Source organism: Gavialis gangeticus, unplaced genomic scaffold (genome assembly GCF_001723915.1).
Source record: "Gavialis gangeticus isolate Ggan-Ray unplaced genomic scaffold, GavGan_comp1, whole genome shotgun sequence".
NCBI lineage: Eukaryota > Metazoa > Chordata > Crocodylia > Gavialidae > Gavialis > Gavialis gangeticus.
In genome coordinates, this window is record NW_017728992.1 from 67,472,695 (window position 1) to 67,490,087 (window position 17,393).

At 42.8% G+C, this 17,393-nt stretch overlaps 1 protein-coding gene across 3 annotated transcripts in view; it reads left to right on the forward strand.

Moving 5' to 3' along the window:
- PQLC1 (PQ loop repeat containing 1) overlaps positions 1-17,393 on the forward strand; it is a 108,450-nt gene that overhangs the window by 44,878 nt on the left and 46,179 nt on the right. For all 3 annotated transcript variants that reach the window (XM_019524005.1, XM_019524024.1, XM_019524015.1), the window contains one exon: positions 16,181-16,397. In XM_019524005.1, coding sequence (XP_019379550.1) covers positions 16,181-16,397 — 217 coding nt within the window. The remainder of the gene's footprint in view (positions 1-16,180; positions 16,398-17,393) is intronic.

Consider the following 17,393-nt stretch of genomic DNA (forward strand, 5'->3'; position numbering starts at 1 on the left):
AAAAAAAAAAAAAAAGAAAAAAAAGAAAAAAAAGTCAGTTGTGGCTTAGCTTTTAAGTCCTGAGGAGTAGCCTTTCCTTTCTTTCCCCTACTTGCTCATAACAGATTTGGTGGCTTGGTTTGTAACAATAACAAACTCTGCATGAAGATGTCTAACTTTCCATTCTTGGTTTCACATAAATAATGCCTGAAGAATCAGTTCATCATCTTGAACTTCCTCCTCCCTTTCCAAATATAAAAGGCATCCTAAGTGAAAACCTACAACACAGATACGTATCCTAGGGTCTTACACTGCTGCCCATCGCTGTAGGGTCTGATCACCTGTCTTGTAAAATCAATAGTAATTTGATTCATAATCCTCTCCAGCTTCTACAAAAGAAAAGCTTTGATATTTCTATCATCATTCTTTCTTTCACCCCCTCCTGTGAGCAGGATGTAGTAAAATAGCTTCTTTTATTCCCTGGTGCATAGTTGCAAACTTAATATCATAATGACTTAAATAGTCTTATCCACAAATTCCTAATTACATTTCTGCATATAGTAGACGTAGAAGACTGCACGGTTCATTGTTCTAATAGCTCATCTGTCATCATTCCCCTCTTCCTCCACACCCTTGTGTAAAAGCAATATGTAGAACAATGGAGGACAGACTACTACATCAATGAGTCATAAAAAGTCCTCTGCTGAGTGGTGGGGGGAATTCATCTAATTGGTGAACACTGGTTCCTGTCTTTGTTTTTCTCTCTATTACTCTGTACAAATGTAGTCAATTAAAAAAAATGACTCGGAGCATTTAAAAGAAAACAAATGATACATTTCATTATTCTAGTTTTTTTCCACCCCCTTTTCCTCCTGAAATTGAATTCAGCTTAATTGCTGGAGCACTAGTGTGCAAATACAATATGCCTATAAGTACGGTGACCTTAAAATGTGTTTTTTATAACTTTTTAGATCATGTTAGACCAGGTATTCATCAGTGGCTTAAGCCAAACCACTGAAGTTGAAGGGGGAAAAGAAATTATTTTATAACAGCTCAGTCAAGCTTGTCATTTCTAACTTTTTTATCAGAGTTATCCGAATCAATGAGATAAGCTGCAAATTTCCCGGGAAAAATCTGTTAAATGGCTTCTTGTTTCACACTTTCTTTCTGTTAAAGCAGTGTTAGCCATTTGATTAGAAAATTTGCCTGCATTCATTCAACTGCAAAGAATAGTAATTTTAAATTTGTGCAGAATTGACAGTATAAATGAAGTGAAGTTTGGTTAACCTTTATTGAAGAAACTTATCTTTTTTTGAGGTATTAGTTAACTTGCCAGTGGGCACATCTACATGAGACATTTACTGTGCAGTAGCCTAATTAACTGTGTAGTAAATGTCTTGACATCTACATGTGTGCCCCTGTTAGGGCGTATGAAGCTAATAAACCCTGCAGCAGAGTAGGCCTTGTCAATAAATACAAGACCTACCCTGCTGCAGAGTTTATTTGTGCACAGCAGTGCACATGTAGAAGCTGGAGGGGCTGGCTGGGGCACAGGGAGGGGCTTCAGTGTGGGGGCTGCCTGCTAGCTAGCTTCTTGCTGAAGCACCCTCATGCCCCAGCCAGTCCCTTCATAGCACATTGAGCCCAGTCAGAGCAGCCCCAGGCTGGCAGGCTGACCCCCCCCAGGCTCCCTGTCTGCTGAGGCTGCTTTGTTCTGGCTCAGTCTCCTGCAGTTCGGGTGCACGTGTAAACTGCATGCCTGGGAGTTTCCTGGGAACAATAAACTGTGGAGCAATAAGCTCTGCAGTTTATTGTTGTTCACTAATGGCACATGTAGATGCACCTAGTATAACTTCCTTCTTCCAAATCCTTGATTCTAGTGCCATATATCCTACTACTCAGTCTCCTACTGACAATGATGAGCACACATCTCTCTCTTCTTGTCAGTACTGTCTCTATGCTGGAATGCTCATTCATAACAGGAACCTTCCTATTTTCTGTTTTCAGAGAAAGTTTTATTCCTCTTGAAATGTGCAAGCTGCATCTTCCTGCAAGACACATTTTTAATTGGTTTGCTTTTCATAATCTAGCATTATATGTAAAGCCACGTTTTCAGTGCATGGACTGACTCACTGGAAATGATTAGGAGTAAATACTTCTATCTTGTATTGGTTGGGAATTTTCCAAGGGATTTTGTTGTTGTTGTTGGTAAATGTCAGTTTAGTAGAAACTGAAACTTTTGAATGAAGCTTTTATTAGGAAATGTTTTTGAGGTTAGACAGGATTGCTGATGAAGTCCTACTCCATTAGATTTCATAGTCCAATGGCTTGGTCACTTGGGGTATGGGAGAATCCATGGAGTTGAACCTGTGCCTCCTAAGAGAAAATTAAGCTGCCAGTTGGAATGGAGAATTTGAAAGATCTTGCTTTTATCCCAGTGTAGAACAAAACCAAATCTTGATAATATTTTTTGCAAATTACAAGTCTCATTTTCCAGTGAGCCCTACTCCTCATCATGGTCGACTGAATAAGACCTATTGACTGCAGTGAATTGTATAGTCAGCCCAAGGTGTTAGCTTTTCTTTTTAATGCAGTTTTAAAAACCCACTCTAATTTTTTGATGGACCTTCCATCACCAATTTGCCGTGCTTGTACTGTATTTTGAAATATACTATTGCTATTGAAAGAAAGCAGTTATGAAGTTAACTCTGGCAACTGCCAAGAAATGTTTATGCTCTTGTTGGCAGGCGACATAGCATTATTATAATAAAGGATGCAGCTGTGGAACACGCTTTTTTATTTGGAATCTAAATAAGCGTGGCCAGTTTGGGGCTGGGATCCGTCTTGGCTGGTAGTGTGTTACCTAGGAAACGAGAATTCAACTTTCCAAAAAATCCTAAATGGGGAGAGAGGGCTGCAGGCTATGTTTAGAAACTGTTCAGATTAGTATATGGGACAAAAACTATGCTTTTCTACACACGTGTACACTCCCACACACTCTTTTCTCTCTCTCTCTCTCTCTCCCTCGACTGAAATATTTAGAAATATTACACTGATCAGATTTTTCTTTTAAAGCCTCTTAGATAATTGACTGTGTAGAGTAGAAGCAGCCTAGAAAAATAATTAAAAATAATCAGACTTTAGTAATCTATTCTGACAAGTTGTTATCAATTCTGACAAATTCCATTAATTATCTCCATCATAGAATCACTGGAATAGTAGGCAGTCTCAGTTCAGTTTTATGAGAGAAGACACAAAACTCAGGCATAGGAGACTCAAAGAGGCTGCTGAACACATGCAGATCCTGTGGGCTTACATATTAAGGTACACAGCTTATGCCACAGTGAATTGCTAAATGGGGATACTGGTCTACTTACGCAGTCATGGAATGGAGAAGCCAAGGATAAGCCACAGTGCTATTTAAAATACATGAAAAAAAGCTTTGGATGGGGAATGCCTCCAGCTTGTAACTGTAAATTAAAAAGTATTCATAGTCAAGGCTCTCTGCTTCGCTGTACTCTAATTCACTCAGTGATACTTTTGGTATTGTAGGTATTATGATTCTTTGTCTGGAGGCTTTTGCCTACTGCCAAGAAGGGGCTGTGGCTTATGTTGAATTAAGGATAGTATAAAAACATTGCTAGAAAGATTATAAAAAGCAACATTCCTGTACCTTTGTGACTTTCATATCCTATCTGCTTAGCTTTCTGTCAAAAAAATTAAGCTGTCTATTGCTAGTAGAGTAGAGCATGTATAGCCAAGGAACTGAAGAGTTAGCTTGTTTTCATTCTGGCTCCCAAATCATTAGCGCAGTTGTTACTAGGTTCTGACTTCAGAACCTTTATTGCAGGTGAAGACTCCTGAGAAGAAGAGTTTGTTACTCTCTTCACATGAGATTGCCTCCTGGCTTGAATTTGAGGCATTTGGAAGAACGTTCTCATTGATGCAGAGGACCTGAAACTCCTTCTGTGATATCTTGTTCCTTGTGATTCACAGCTCCTATCCCTCAAACCACTATTTGGATAAACTTTCCTCCTGCAGTTGCTGCTGTCTAAATCTTCCATATTTCCCAAAGCTAATTATGTCTGCTACACCCATACTTGAAAACACTTGGCTGTTTCCTCTCGCACCAACTCTTTTTAGGCAGAGAAGCGATGCCTAGCTGGCTCTCTGAGCTCCCTTTACTGCCTCCCTTACTGGGCTGCTGACCTATACCAGCCCTGCTGCAGTCCAGCTTAAAGTTGCTTCTCCCAACACTTGAAGCCTGAAGTAGGGAGAGACCAAGGAGAATGGAGAGCAAGCTGGAAAAGAAAAGGGATGAGGGGAAGGTCTTTCTGTGATAGAGGCAAGAGCAACAATGAGACAGTAGCAGTGATGTGAATGTCAGGGCTGTTCCATGTGCAGTGTTTGAACCATGAGAACTATATTAGTGTAGAAACACTGTAGTTAAATAAGTGAACTGCCCTAGTGCAGATGCAGTTATGGATCAGTAAGGTTTTGTACTGCTGAGACTAATCTCTAGACTGGCCCTTACAGAGATGAAGAGAACAAGGCCCTACTAATGAAGAAGGAAAGTGGAAACTTCAGCGGTACTTATTTAATTGTAGCTGTTTCTAAACTAACGTGACTCTGCCAGGAGACTAGCCCTAGCATTCATATTGCTGCCATAATTACTCATTGTCTTATTGCTGCTCTTACCTCTTCAGTACAAAGGACCCTCTCCTCTTCCTTCTCCAGTCTTTTCCTTTTTTTACCAGTTCTTACGTAGTTGGATGATTCCTCAGGAGCTAGGATTTGAAATACGCCACATATTGCAAGAGTTGGCAGCAGTGGCAACCCAGAACAAGAGCCTGGATCAGATTTGTACAATTTATCTAGTTTTTTTTTTCCTATTTAGCTAAAAATCCGTCTTTAGTTAAACACAGAATTAAACTGGGGCAGCTTGGCTAGGGTAGACTGGGGGCAAAAAACTTAAAAGATCCTAGGGCTCTTTTAAAAATTTTACCCTGGATTTTGGAGGTGCTCTGGAGGACAGTGGGTGGTGTATGTTGTACATGTTACATACATGTTGTATATTATGCAATTACCTATGCACAATTAATTTCACACTGACTCCTTAATAAAAACGCTAAGGACTAGGAAGTTCTCAGAAGCTATTGTGATTTGGTCCCATAAGGCCCTAAAGTAGAAATGAAGAGAACTCCAAGATCACACTGGACATGTCTGCATGAGCTTCTTTACCGTCTACACATGGTACCATTTACTGAGCAGTAAATTAGTCTACTGTGCAGTGAGCTACTACCTGAAAATACAGATAGTAAACTAACTGCAGTAGATACTGTGCAATAACAGTCCTGTAGATGCTGACTGGGAGCAGATTTGCTCCTGGGCAGTCTGTGCACCAGGGGGCCACAGGGTACAGGGAGCTCTTTGTCCCTGGTCCTGGCACTGCTCATCTCCCTGGCTCCCCCCCCCACTAGCTCCCCAGAGCAGACAGCTCCCTGTCAAGTAGGAGAGTTGCTGGTGAGCCCTGTGCCCCCCACCCCAGCAGGAGGCTTGCCAGCAGCTGCCCCACACTTGGGACAGCTCCCAGCTTCCCTGCCCAGCACTGGGCTTGCTGGCAGCCTTGTTTCTCAATGGGCATGGGGCCAGGAGAGCTCTGCCCACTGCAGGGGCAGCTGTCTCTTGACCTGGTGCACATTGGGTCCCTTCCTGATGTGCATGGGGCCAGGAGACAGCTGCTATTGCAGCCAGCAGAGTTCTTCTGGCCCTGTGTCCACTGGAATCTGCCCTGTGCCCCTTGTCAGCCCTCAGGCTAGCACCCAGGGGAGCCTGGAGCTCATCCTGGCTGGTGCAGGGGGACAGAGCAGGGCAGGAGCAGTCCTGTACAGGGCTATTCTCATTGGGAGTAAATCTGCTCTCACCGAGGATCATGTGCTCCCAGGAAGGTTTACTGAGCAGTATTTTACTGTGAAGTAAGTCTACTGCAAATTAATAGCATGTGTTATTACCGTGCCCACTGAGTAGGAGGGTAATGGCAGCATTAAGAATTGCAGAGCAAGACTGTGGGATAGGAGAGATTTTTTTCAGAGAAAAGATGTGCTTGGCTTAAACCTATAAACGCTTTGATGCAAAAGTTCTTGTGTATCTTGTGCAGGGAATTAAGTCTAATCAGCACCTTCTCTATCCCAGCTCATTTATGAGAACACTTGGTATTGCACCAAGTGCCATGTTTTTTTCTTTTTCTTTTTTTTTTTTAAATTAGAGACAATAAAAAACAACCCCCCCCCCCACCTCCTAAAGCTAATTGTCTGCCTGGAATGCTGCTTTCATTTAAAAAATAGAAAGGTACTCAGCTGTACCTGTTGCTGATAAGCACTGCAAAGGTTGTCACAGACCACTTGGCAACAACTAAATCTGTAGTCCTCCAGCCCTCTTAAGCCTAGTTCTCTGTCACGGGTATACTGTATCCATAGTGAAGTGTCACTAGAGCACTCGCAACAGAGTTGTTAACTGCACTTCATGGCTTGGGTTGAGAGGACAGGGAGTGATAAGTGGGTGTCCATTGTAAAGCAGTGTGTACAAGTTATTCCTCACTCAACTGTTCTTGTACAGAGCTTTAAGAAAAGCAATTTCTATTTTATAAGCTGCCACCTGAATCTTAGCTTCCTGCTTGAGGGTGCTGTATTCAGTACTGCGATGATGGGACTGCTCTCAAAAGGAGGATCAGGATGGCCTGCTCAATCTTGTTGCATCCTTTTTGTGCCACTTGTGATCCCCGCTGTGACCCACATATGTTGGCTCCTTTTGGTGTTTCCTACCAAACTACACACTTAGGCATGGTAAGATTTCCCTGACTTGAACTTTCTCCTTTTGCATGTCTCTTTTAATGACTCACTTCTGCTTCAGTGTCTGTAAAAAGTATATGTATAATGGTCACATTTGTGACGGGGAAACTGAATTGCACATGGGAATTTCAATGCTAATTTATTTTCTATTAATCTAAAAAATGCCTTATGTTTGCCTGATCCTCTGCTGCTTGTCCCTCCTCCTGGATTTTAAAACCTTCTAGGCATGGACAGCATCAACATTTGCTTGTATGATCTCAACACACTGAAGCCCAGGTTTGGATTGCTGTCTATAGTGCTGCTGTTTTTACTTAGCATGCCAAATCACTATACTGTGACTAAACAGGAATGTGACAGAGCTGCACTACATGGGTGGGAGAAAGTGGAGCACAGTTCTTGAAGTACAAAGATTAAGGGATGCTCAGTGACACTGAAAGCTAACACATTTAAGAAAATATATTATTTTTTTTTTTACCTATCTTTAGAATTGGCTTTTAGAACTTGCTACCGCAAGAAATTCTTGAGGCCAAGAGTTAAGACAGTTTCACAAAAAGGTTAGATGCTTGTATGGGTAGTAAGACTGTTGCTGGTGGCAGTCACAGATTCATAGATTGTAAGGGGCTGGAAGGTATCTTGTAGATCATCGGGTCCAGTCTCCCTGCACTAGGCAGGAAAAGACGACTGGGGTCAAGTGAACCCCAGCAAGGTGACTGTCCAGTCTCCTTTGAAGATTTCCAGGGTAGGTGACTGCACCACCACTGGAGGGAATTTATTCCACAGTCTGGACACCCTCACTCTTAAGGAGTTTTTCCTGGAATTGAGCCTGAAGCATCCTTCCAGGAGTTTGTATCCATTGCTCCTGGTCTTCCCCGGGTGTGCCCTGGTGAACAGCTGTTTATCGAGTTCTTGATTCATTTTTGTGTGAGTATACAAACTTTTATAATCCCTCATGCTTTGGAGTCTAAGGAAGCCACTCACTAATTAGTAAGAAATATCCCCTTTGGACAGGTCACTTCACAGCTGTCTACTAAGGTGGGTGCACCTTCCTTTGAACCATTTTGTTACTGCCATACAACATTCTGGGCTTGGTGAAATATTAGCTGATCTGCTACAAGCAATTACTCTGACTTTCAGCCTCCGTATTGCTATGAATCGTCTGCATCAGAGACCTAGCTAGGCAGTTGCATCCCTGAGGCAGCTGTGTGACACCAAAGGGCAGTCCCAGCTTCTATGGTAGCAACTGCAATGGTGTGATCAGTGCAGTCACAGCTATTTTTTGCACTCTCCCACAAAGGTGGCATCAGGGGCTGCTGCCCTGGTCCCCCCACTTCTTCCCCTCCTCCAGTTGCACTGCTGCTCTGCATGACTATATTTCTCTCACATAGATCTGAAGAAGAGCTCTGTGCATCAGTTTTGCAAAAAAAATTAAATTTAGTCTTTTTTTTTTTTAAGGCAAAAGAAGTGGAAGGAATAAACAAGAAAATGCTTGTGCTTTCTTGTCAGAAAGTGCTTTCAGATTACTTATACTTACTAAATTATGTTCATTTCTGGAAAGAAAAAATAAATCTGTCAGTTGAAGTAGTTTGTCACCAGTTCCAAGATCTGTAAAATCAAAGCCAGTTTTGACACTTGCTTTTCACATTTCTGATGCGTTTATAATGCACCCTGATTACCTAACTGATCCACAGGCGGCTTCCTCAAGCAGACAATAAGATGGATAAAGCTTATTCAGAGGATTGTAAAGTATAAAATGACTTTCTCCATTATCCTTAGATGATGCTGTCAAACTATGATCTTATGAGGGGTACTGTCTGATGCATGGGATGGTGGTGCAATCGGCCTATCTTGGAGAAGAGACTCCCAGAGACAAGTGTAGTTGGCAACATCTGTTGCTGCTCTCAGTGGACACAGACTTATACAGTATAGTTTATACTGATGCAGTAGTGAAATGGGCCAGGCTGCTTTTTGAGCGAACACTCAGTTAGTCTTCAGCATCATATTTCTACCTCTCTGTAGTGAAAGACAAATTTAGCCTTCTCTTCTTTCTTTTTTTCATCTTCCATGGCTCATTTGGCCTCTGAACAGCTTTTAAAGTCTTGTGAAAAGACTGGTGGGTTTGTTGTATGCTGGTCAGAAGGCTGCTCGCTCCTTAGAACTGCTGTAGTAGTCTTTTGCTCTTCCTTTCCCTGTTCCCAGTTGTTTTTGGGGACTTGTTAGCTAGGAAGCTATTCTCATCGGCAGAGCTCTGCACCTTTTGACCTCTTTGATAAAGCCCCGTGTCTCAGTTGCTTTTCAGCCTCACAGCTTACAGGATGCCAAATTTCCAGTGGCTTTGGCTTTTGCCTTCTTAACACAGTACAAAAATCTTACTTATTCCCAGCTGTCCAGAAGGGACATCATGATAACTAACCTTCTGGAAGACTTTTTAACAAGAAAGAGAAATGGGCTGGTTTTGTGTTTGAGAGCTAGTGAGAGGTTTGATGTCACCTTTACATGGAGGGTGATGCTGTGCAGTCATCCCTCTGTCATTCTGTTGCTAGATATTTAGCCTGAATGCTGAGTTTTACACTTCTTTTGGCTCTGCTAGTGCTGGCTGTAGCTATTTGTCATTGTCTCTCTGTTTTCCTTCAGATTTCACTTATGACATGTCCAGGCCATGTCTAGACCACCAGCTGACTGCCCAGCAGTAGCATCCTCAAAACTTACCTGCTGCTCTGTGTGTGTGCTACCTCCCCAACTGGAAGCAGAATAGGCAAGTCTTGTGCCATGCTGGAGTGGGCTCATTAGCCATATGCAGTGACAAGGCTAATTAGGCCATTTTGAGAAGCTGCAGACTTGGTTATGCTGCTTCTAGCTGTGCACTTGGAGCAGGGTGACAAGAGCACCGTTGCAGGGCATGGTAGATTGTCAGGCTTGACTTCGTCTTAGCATGAATCTGAGAGCTGAGCTGGTAACCTTTCCTCCTCTTCTCCACCCGCAAACCATATAGACATATACTTCTGTCAAGGCTTGGAGGACTTATGCAATAAGCTCCCTTTAATAGGATTTTCCAGTATAAATCTCTCATCCATTAATGGTTTATCAGGTTAGCAAAGTTAGTCAGTTTATTGGATTAAGTAGCTCAGGGGACTGATAATAGAATATAGAACATTTAATTTATATGTTGCCAGTTCAAATCCAACCAGGCCAGTAGTGATGGGAAATTACCATTTGATTTGTTATTCAAGTGACTTGGATCAAAAAATTGTGGTTGCAAGTCTGCATCCATGTGCTCTTTGTTGGCAGCCTTGACACAAGAGCTGAGGATTGGACATAGGTGGATGACCTATCCAAGCAAGATGTTCTTATTTCAAAGATTATAATAAGCCACCAAGCTTAACACAGTGCTCTTGAACATATGTAAAAAGTATTTGTATTGTTGCATTTTTAAAAGCAGTCTGCAAAAATGGGACACAAATCCATTCTTTTCTGTATGATTTTGCCCAAGGTTTGGGGGTTTTTTTCTGTTCTGTACCTTCAGTGTATGTTTGGCTATGGATAGAAATTACATACAAGCTGGTATAAATGATTGGAAACTGGTTTAAATCTGTAACACAACAGAAGTTCAGTGCATATAAACTGCTTGCAAAACGGCTGAAACTAATTTAAGATGAACCTGGATGAATATAGTATCAGACTTAACTGATTTAGGTTAAATTGGTTTGTTGAACTTCTATCCCAGATCCCCCCCCAGATGCAAGTTAACTCACAGTCCCCAGCATCCCAGGATGCTTTGCACCTCCCCCACAAGCCCTCCTTCACAGGGTGGGTGGGCTAGCCTTGGTCATACTGTCTGCTCCAGGCAAGCAGAGAGGCATGCTCTAGTCGTCCCCCCCAGCTTCTGTCCTGGGGCACTGTAGGCACATGGCTGCATTTCCGGTATCAAAAGTGAATGTCCTTTCACTTTCTTATTGGTTCAATCTACGCAGCTTAGGCTAACCTATGAAGACTGAATTGATTCAGCCTTAGGCTTTTTGACTGTCTGTTCTTAGTGTGTGTGTGTGTGTGTGTGTGTGTGTGTGTGTGTGTGTGTGTGTGTGTGTGTGTGTGTGTGTGTGTGTGTGTGGTTTGACTGTGGAAAACACTGTGGCAACCAGAAAACAGTGAAATGATGACATCAGAGATATGCAGGTAAAAGGTAACTAACTGTTCAGAACTGAGTCCTTGGTTTACATTCTTGTACCTTCAGTTAAGGCATGTGAGCTCACATTCATATTTTTAACATGAGAAGTCTTCTGAGCCCTAAGTTGGTGTGGCTTCGTATTCTTCTTTAAAAAAAAATGCAAGGTTACTTTCAACGTGCTAGTTTGGGGACATTCCAAAAACCATTTTTCATATACTTTATTGAAGGTTTTAGGCCAACAATAATTTATTTTGTTGTTATGAGAAGGTGTATAACTGATGTTATATAACTCCAGTTAATATAGCTAGAGTCTTCTGGAGATGGAAGATACTTGGAAGGAATGATTCACAGTTTATTTCCAGCCTTGAATTGATTTATTTGTGATTTCAGATGCTCAAGAAAAATCAATTGTTAGAGCAGATAGCATATTTTGGCTCAAATTGCTTTGCAAAACATCTGAAACCTCTTTTATGACAAAACACTAGCTTAACAGTCTAAGTGACAGCCAGCAAAACTAGGGATCATATGAAGAGTAAACATGATATTATCTACTTAAAGTTTGGGTTTTTTTTCAATTTCAGTCCAGTCAATTTTTACTTATTCCTGAAAGAAAAAACTTCCAGTATCAGGGTGATGTAGTAATTTATGATGCATAATGTTCCAAAATAGTCTTCTGCATTTGGAAAATGCATCTGTTAAATAGAACAATTGCTGATTATGTACTGGGTTGTTTTTAACATAATTCAGATCTTTTTTCTGTAAAAGCTGTTATCAAGGTTATAATTGTTCTTGTCTTTGTCCCCCCCCTTCAGTAAAATATTATTAGACAAATTATAGCTGAAATGAGAAATTATTCAGAACTTACTTTAGTGGGTTAGACTTTATATAGCCTCATGATGGGTTGAGCAAGAAACCTAGGGGCACCTATACGTGAGTGCGGAGGCTGTCCCGATGTGTTGTAGCATGGCAATTACCACACTCCAGCAACCTCCTCCGTCTATTGTATTTGTGTTCCTGTACTTCAAAATGGTGGCAGGGTTGTTGAACTAATGCTCGTTGAATGAGCTTTGGGTTCAAGCACACCCACAACCATTTTGAAGCATGGGGACGCTGATAAGCAGGGATCTGGGTTTTCCGTTTCCCGTGGAAAAATGGAGTAAAGAGTGGATTTTACCTTTTACTTCCCCCTTGCCCCTGGTGAACATGTAAAAGTTCCCTAATAGACAAAATGCCTTGGATTCTGTTTTTGATGCCACATACAATCATTGAAATGAACTGTGAGAGTTCTTGCAGTTTTGGTCTCCCAGTAGAAAAACCTACCAGGAGAGTGCTATACAAACATTGGAGAGGGTGGATAGGTACTGCACAGATAGCTTATGCTTGCACCAGTGTGCAGCCAGGGGGCTTCTGTGAATGCATCCCAGCATGTTCTGCAGGCTCCTCTAGCTGCTGAAGAGCAGCAAAGCACACGAGGCAGCACAGATTGGCTGACTGCCATAGGGGTCCTGCTGGGCAACTCCCAATCCCAATCTCCCCTGCCCTACTGGAGGAGAGAGGAGAAAAGCTTTGAGAGGAGATACAGAGTCCCTTCTTGTCATTTTCTACGTGCCTGCATCTGGGTTTCGGTTAGAAGCCTCTGTCCAGGAGCCTTTGTGTCAGGTTTGTCTTTCCCATGCACTACTAACTTCCTCAGCTGTACCTGCTGCTGGCTGCTAGAGTTTGTGCTATGTTGCTCAGAGCCTTTATCTGTTGATGTTTCCTAGGAGTTGGATGGACCTTTTCTGGAATGTAAATGGAGACCTTCAATCCACTGCAGGTTTGAACAGGGTGGGTAATCTGAACAGATGCCAGCCTTGACTTACTAAAAGTTGAAGGCTGGCACAGTGCCTGCTTTCATAAAGATCTGAAGTCCTCATCAGAGCTGTTCAGGTTCATAACTGAAATAGTCCTATAAAGCAGGGGTGCTCAACCTTTAGCCCACAGGCAAAATCTGGCTTGTGGAGCGGTGGCCCATGTGGCTCCCCACGGTTGGGGAAATTTGGCAGCAGGTGAGCAGTGGCAGCTAATATTGCTACTCCTCCTGGCTGCCAAACTCCCAAGCTTTGTGCAGTGGGTCAAAACCAGGCTGTGTCTCTTTCTCTAGATCAGGGCCAGGCCATGCCCACTCCCCCTGCGACTGGATCAGGCTGGGCCACATCCCCTCCCCTTCCCCACCCCCCCTCCAAGCTCTACCCCATTGGGCCAACTTCAGTTGGGCCAAACCCCCTTCCCCAGTGCAGCTGGATCAAAGCTGTGCCACACCCTCTTCACCTGCTAAACAAGATCAGGGCCCAGCCACGCTCCCTTTTCCAGCGTGGTTGGATCAGGTCTGAGCCAGGTCCCCTCCCTGCTGCTGGGTCTGGGCCAAGCCCCCTTCTACCTCACAGCTGGATTGAGGCTGTGTTGCCCCCGGTCCACCACTGCATGGCTGGATAGGGTCCTGCCATGCTGGCCTCCGGTGCCAGATTAGGACCACCAGTTGGATCCAGTTTGCGAACCACTCTTGTGGCTGCTGGGCAAAAAGGTTGGGCAACACTGCTGTAAAGGGACATTGTCAAGCTGTATTTCAAGCATGTCTATTGTTCTCTTTTCCCCAAACTTAAGTCATTTTTCTACAGGGCCTGTAGCTCTCCCCACCCCTAAGAGGGGACTGTAGGGCTAAAGCCTATTAGGTGGAGAAGCATTGGTTTAGGAATTGGGAATTGAGAGCTCTGTTGTTGACTTGACTAATAATCTAATGAGTGTCTTTGGGCGAGTCATTTTACCACTCTGCCTCAGTTCCCCCATATGTAAAACAGGGGTGATGACACTTGCCTTTTGGGCTCTATGGGTGACAAGCACTATATATGAGCATTATAAGTGCTATCCTCTGTAATTATTACTTAATAATCCTATTTGAATAAGGAATTAATCATCATGTGTCAAATACAGCAAGTACTTGAGCTTCTCTCCCTTCTCTTTCTGTCACTCCATTTACCCACATTTCTGCTCCTCCCTTAGTAAATGCCTACAATTTGTTCCCCACTGTAAACCTAAATGCCTGTCCCCCCACAACGTGCTTTTGTTTCTAATGCCCCTGTTGAATAGTGCTCAGTGTTGTATCTTGTTAAGTTGTGTGTGTTCCTGCCTGCAAAGTTGAATGACTCTAAGCCGAATTATGTTAAATCTACCATATCCCTCCTCCTGCTACAGTTATTGTTCAAGTGCCAGTCAGGTAGAGGTGGGGAGGGGGAGAATTCTGCTATTATTCCTCCCTTAACATTTAGGATTTAATGGAGTCTTCTTTTCCTTTCTGCCCTGGAAATGCAATAATGTACTCTTGCTAATGGTGTAGCTGCCAGCCTGTCTCCCTCTCTCTTCAGCTGCTTTCTTTCCTCTTGCACTCTTCTTTCATTTTCAGCATGTGAGAGCAGGCACAGTCTCCAGGGAACAGCAGGAACAGACTGCTCTTGGATGCCAGCTTGGCTCAGAGTGCCAGCACTGGTGAAACCCTTAATCAAAGAACTTTACCACAGATGACTTCTGAGGCTGAGGAACCGCTGGTTTAAATACCCAAGGTCAACATTACTTTGAGAATAGCTCTGCTATAGATTGTTCAATTTAGTGCTTAGTCACGGCACTCTCTAATAGTCCAACAGGATTGTTATAGCTTGGTGGGGGGGATACAGTCTGCTTTCCTCTTCATTTATTTGGGTGAATTGGATTTGCTGGACACACAGGCTGACATTCACTTGGACTTGCAAATAGAAGTGTCCAAGAGACGGATCTTATTATGGTATTCAGGTACCAAAATATGCAGATAGGCACATGTTCACTTTCAAAAACTCAACTTGAGAAGTCAGGCACAACAGATTAGGGACAAAACACAGGTCTGACATGATGTTCGGTAGTTGTTACTATTAACAGTAGACTTAAAAAAATGTTTTTCTTTTATGAGAGAACCAAAGATGCTGATTGCCAATCAGTATATTGCTTCCTGGAAACACTTTGGCTGCTTCAGGTTAATATGTGGTCTCCAAGTCACCTTTTTGGATGAGCAAGGGAATCAAGTCATTAGGGAAACAGGTGTGGTTTTGGGTTGTTTTTTTTTTTTTACACACAAACCCTCCCACCCCCCTTTTTTCTTTAAAAAAAAATCTTAAGAGTAGAAGGTGCTGGTACAGTAGCTACAAGTGAGTCATTAGTTCAAGAGTATTTATTTTGGAGGTTGCATTATCATTTTGCAATAAACCTTTTGCTATGTATTTACCTATCAGTTTTGGTTCATACCACCCTCACATTGAAGTGGGGGAGTAGCTTCCAACCATGTTTTGAGTTGCATGACAAATATCTGTATATGTGGCCTATTCTTCTTCTCATTTTCTCCGTGGGGGGAGGGGGAAATTTTGTGTTATAGTATTTTGTGGTGGTGGTGTGGTGTTGAGATTGGTAATAGGTGTTGTGCTGCATTCCATATTAGCAAAAGTAAAATCAGCGTTCACCTTGTGCTTGACATAGAAGGTGTCGAGGTGGTTGGTGGGTCTTTGGTTCCTAGGGAAATTCACCAGCCCATTGGGAACTTTCTGCCTCCTGCATGGACAAGTGTTATCTTTGGAGAAGACCATTGCGTTATGCCAGAGGAGCAGAGTTATCAACCACTGTCTTTGTTCAAGAGCTTCAGGTGATGTTCTAGGTATCTAATAACCTAGAAGACAAGGATTATGATCTTGAATTTGAATGCATTTAAATCAGGGTGCTTTGGGGCAGGGTGCCTGTAGTGTGTGTTGCCTGTAGAGCACTGTTATTTTAGCAATCTCAGGAATTGTTCTGTGTTGTTCTTGCTTGCTCCTGGAAGGACAGTGACTTCTTCTGTTAAGAGTCAGCTTTGGAAGCATGATAAGAGATGGGAGATCTTTGCATCTCTTTGGTTCCATATCAGTCTGCCCATGACAAGTGTGTGCCATAGTCATGTTTTCCATTTTGGCTTTGGGCATTGGGTTTCTAATTCTTTTTCCTCCTCCTCCCTCCCAACTTCACTTAATCCGTCACATCAGGGATGGCAATGACTGCCCCATGAGGTCCTGTTTTTAAGCCTACCCAGTTAAAGATTAAGAAAGCATAATAAAGTGAATTGGGACGTTTCATTCTGACTTTTTCTAATATTCTGTTTCAGATTTTGACTTGAAGTATTTTTGGCACTGGAGCAAGTTTACAGACTACATGCAGTGTGTTCTGACTTTCACTGGGGTTACAGGATACATCACTTACCTCTCACTTGACTCATTTCTCTTTGTGGAAACACTGGGCTTCCTTGCTGTGTTCACAGAGGCCATGTTAGGTATCCCACAGCTCTACCGGAACCACCAGAATAGATCAACTGAAGGAATGAGGTAAGCCTTTTATTTTAACTGTGTGTCCATGTGTCCCCACATGTGCACACATGAATGCCAGTATTTCTGGAAGAAATTTCCAGTATGAGGAATGTCTTCCTGAATTGTTACTGCCTGACAGAGCAGCTAGTCTGTTCTTCAGCTGCTGGAAGGTTTCATAGCACTATTTGAGGTCAGTGGAATTGCGGTGATTTATACTAGCTGATGATTTGACCTGTGGTCTTAATAAACTCCTCAAATCAGCTCTGGTGGAGGCTGCTTGTAAAATAAACTGCGCTGGGTTCTGCTTTTGGTTTTAGAGAAAGACAGCAGTTACAGGCCTGTTTGCTGTCCTTGATGTCATCCCAAACTCTGACAAATGGGTGTTCTTGAAAGCAAGATATACCTGGCTTTCCTCACAAAACAATGATTTCTCTGTCACTCTTTCCCTACCTCATCTTTCTCTTGCCACGTGGCTGATGCATGTAGCAACCAGCCTGTCATAGTCTAACTGATACCTTTTTTGACTTCAGGACATTTCTTGGGGTTTTGACTTGTTTTTCTGAAGCACCTGTACTGTAGCACCATTCTGCTAATCTGCTAGTCTAAAGACTGCTGAAGACCATGGGAGTCTTACTGTTGCCTTCAGTGGGCTCTGGGTCAGGCCACCAGTGGTGGTGGCCCTAAGACTTGTTCTGTCTGACTCCTGCAGGTCTGGTGCATTGCACCTTTTTACTGCTTTTTGGCTGTTGGGGCTGTGTTAATAGGATCCAGCACCTCTTGTTGAGCAATGATACAGATTCACTCATAAGTGAACTCTGACATTAAATTCAAATGTGAAGGCCTCCCGAATGTAGCATATGAACAGAGGTCCTGGTTTTCTCTGATAAAACAGGACACCTTTGCAAATTCTCTGATTTAAAACCCCCAAATCCATGATTAAAATGAAAGACCACCTGTGTGTGTGTGTGTGTGTGTTGTGTGTGTGTGTGTGTGTGTGTGTGTGTGTGTGTGTGT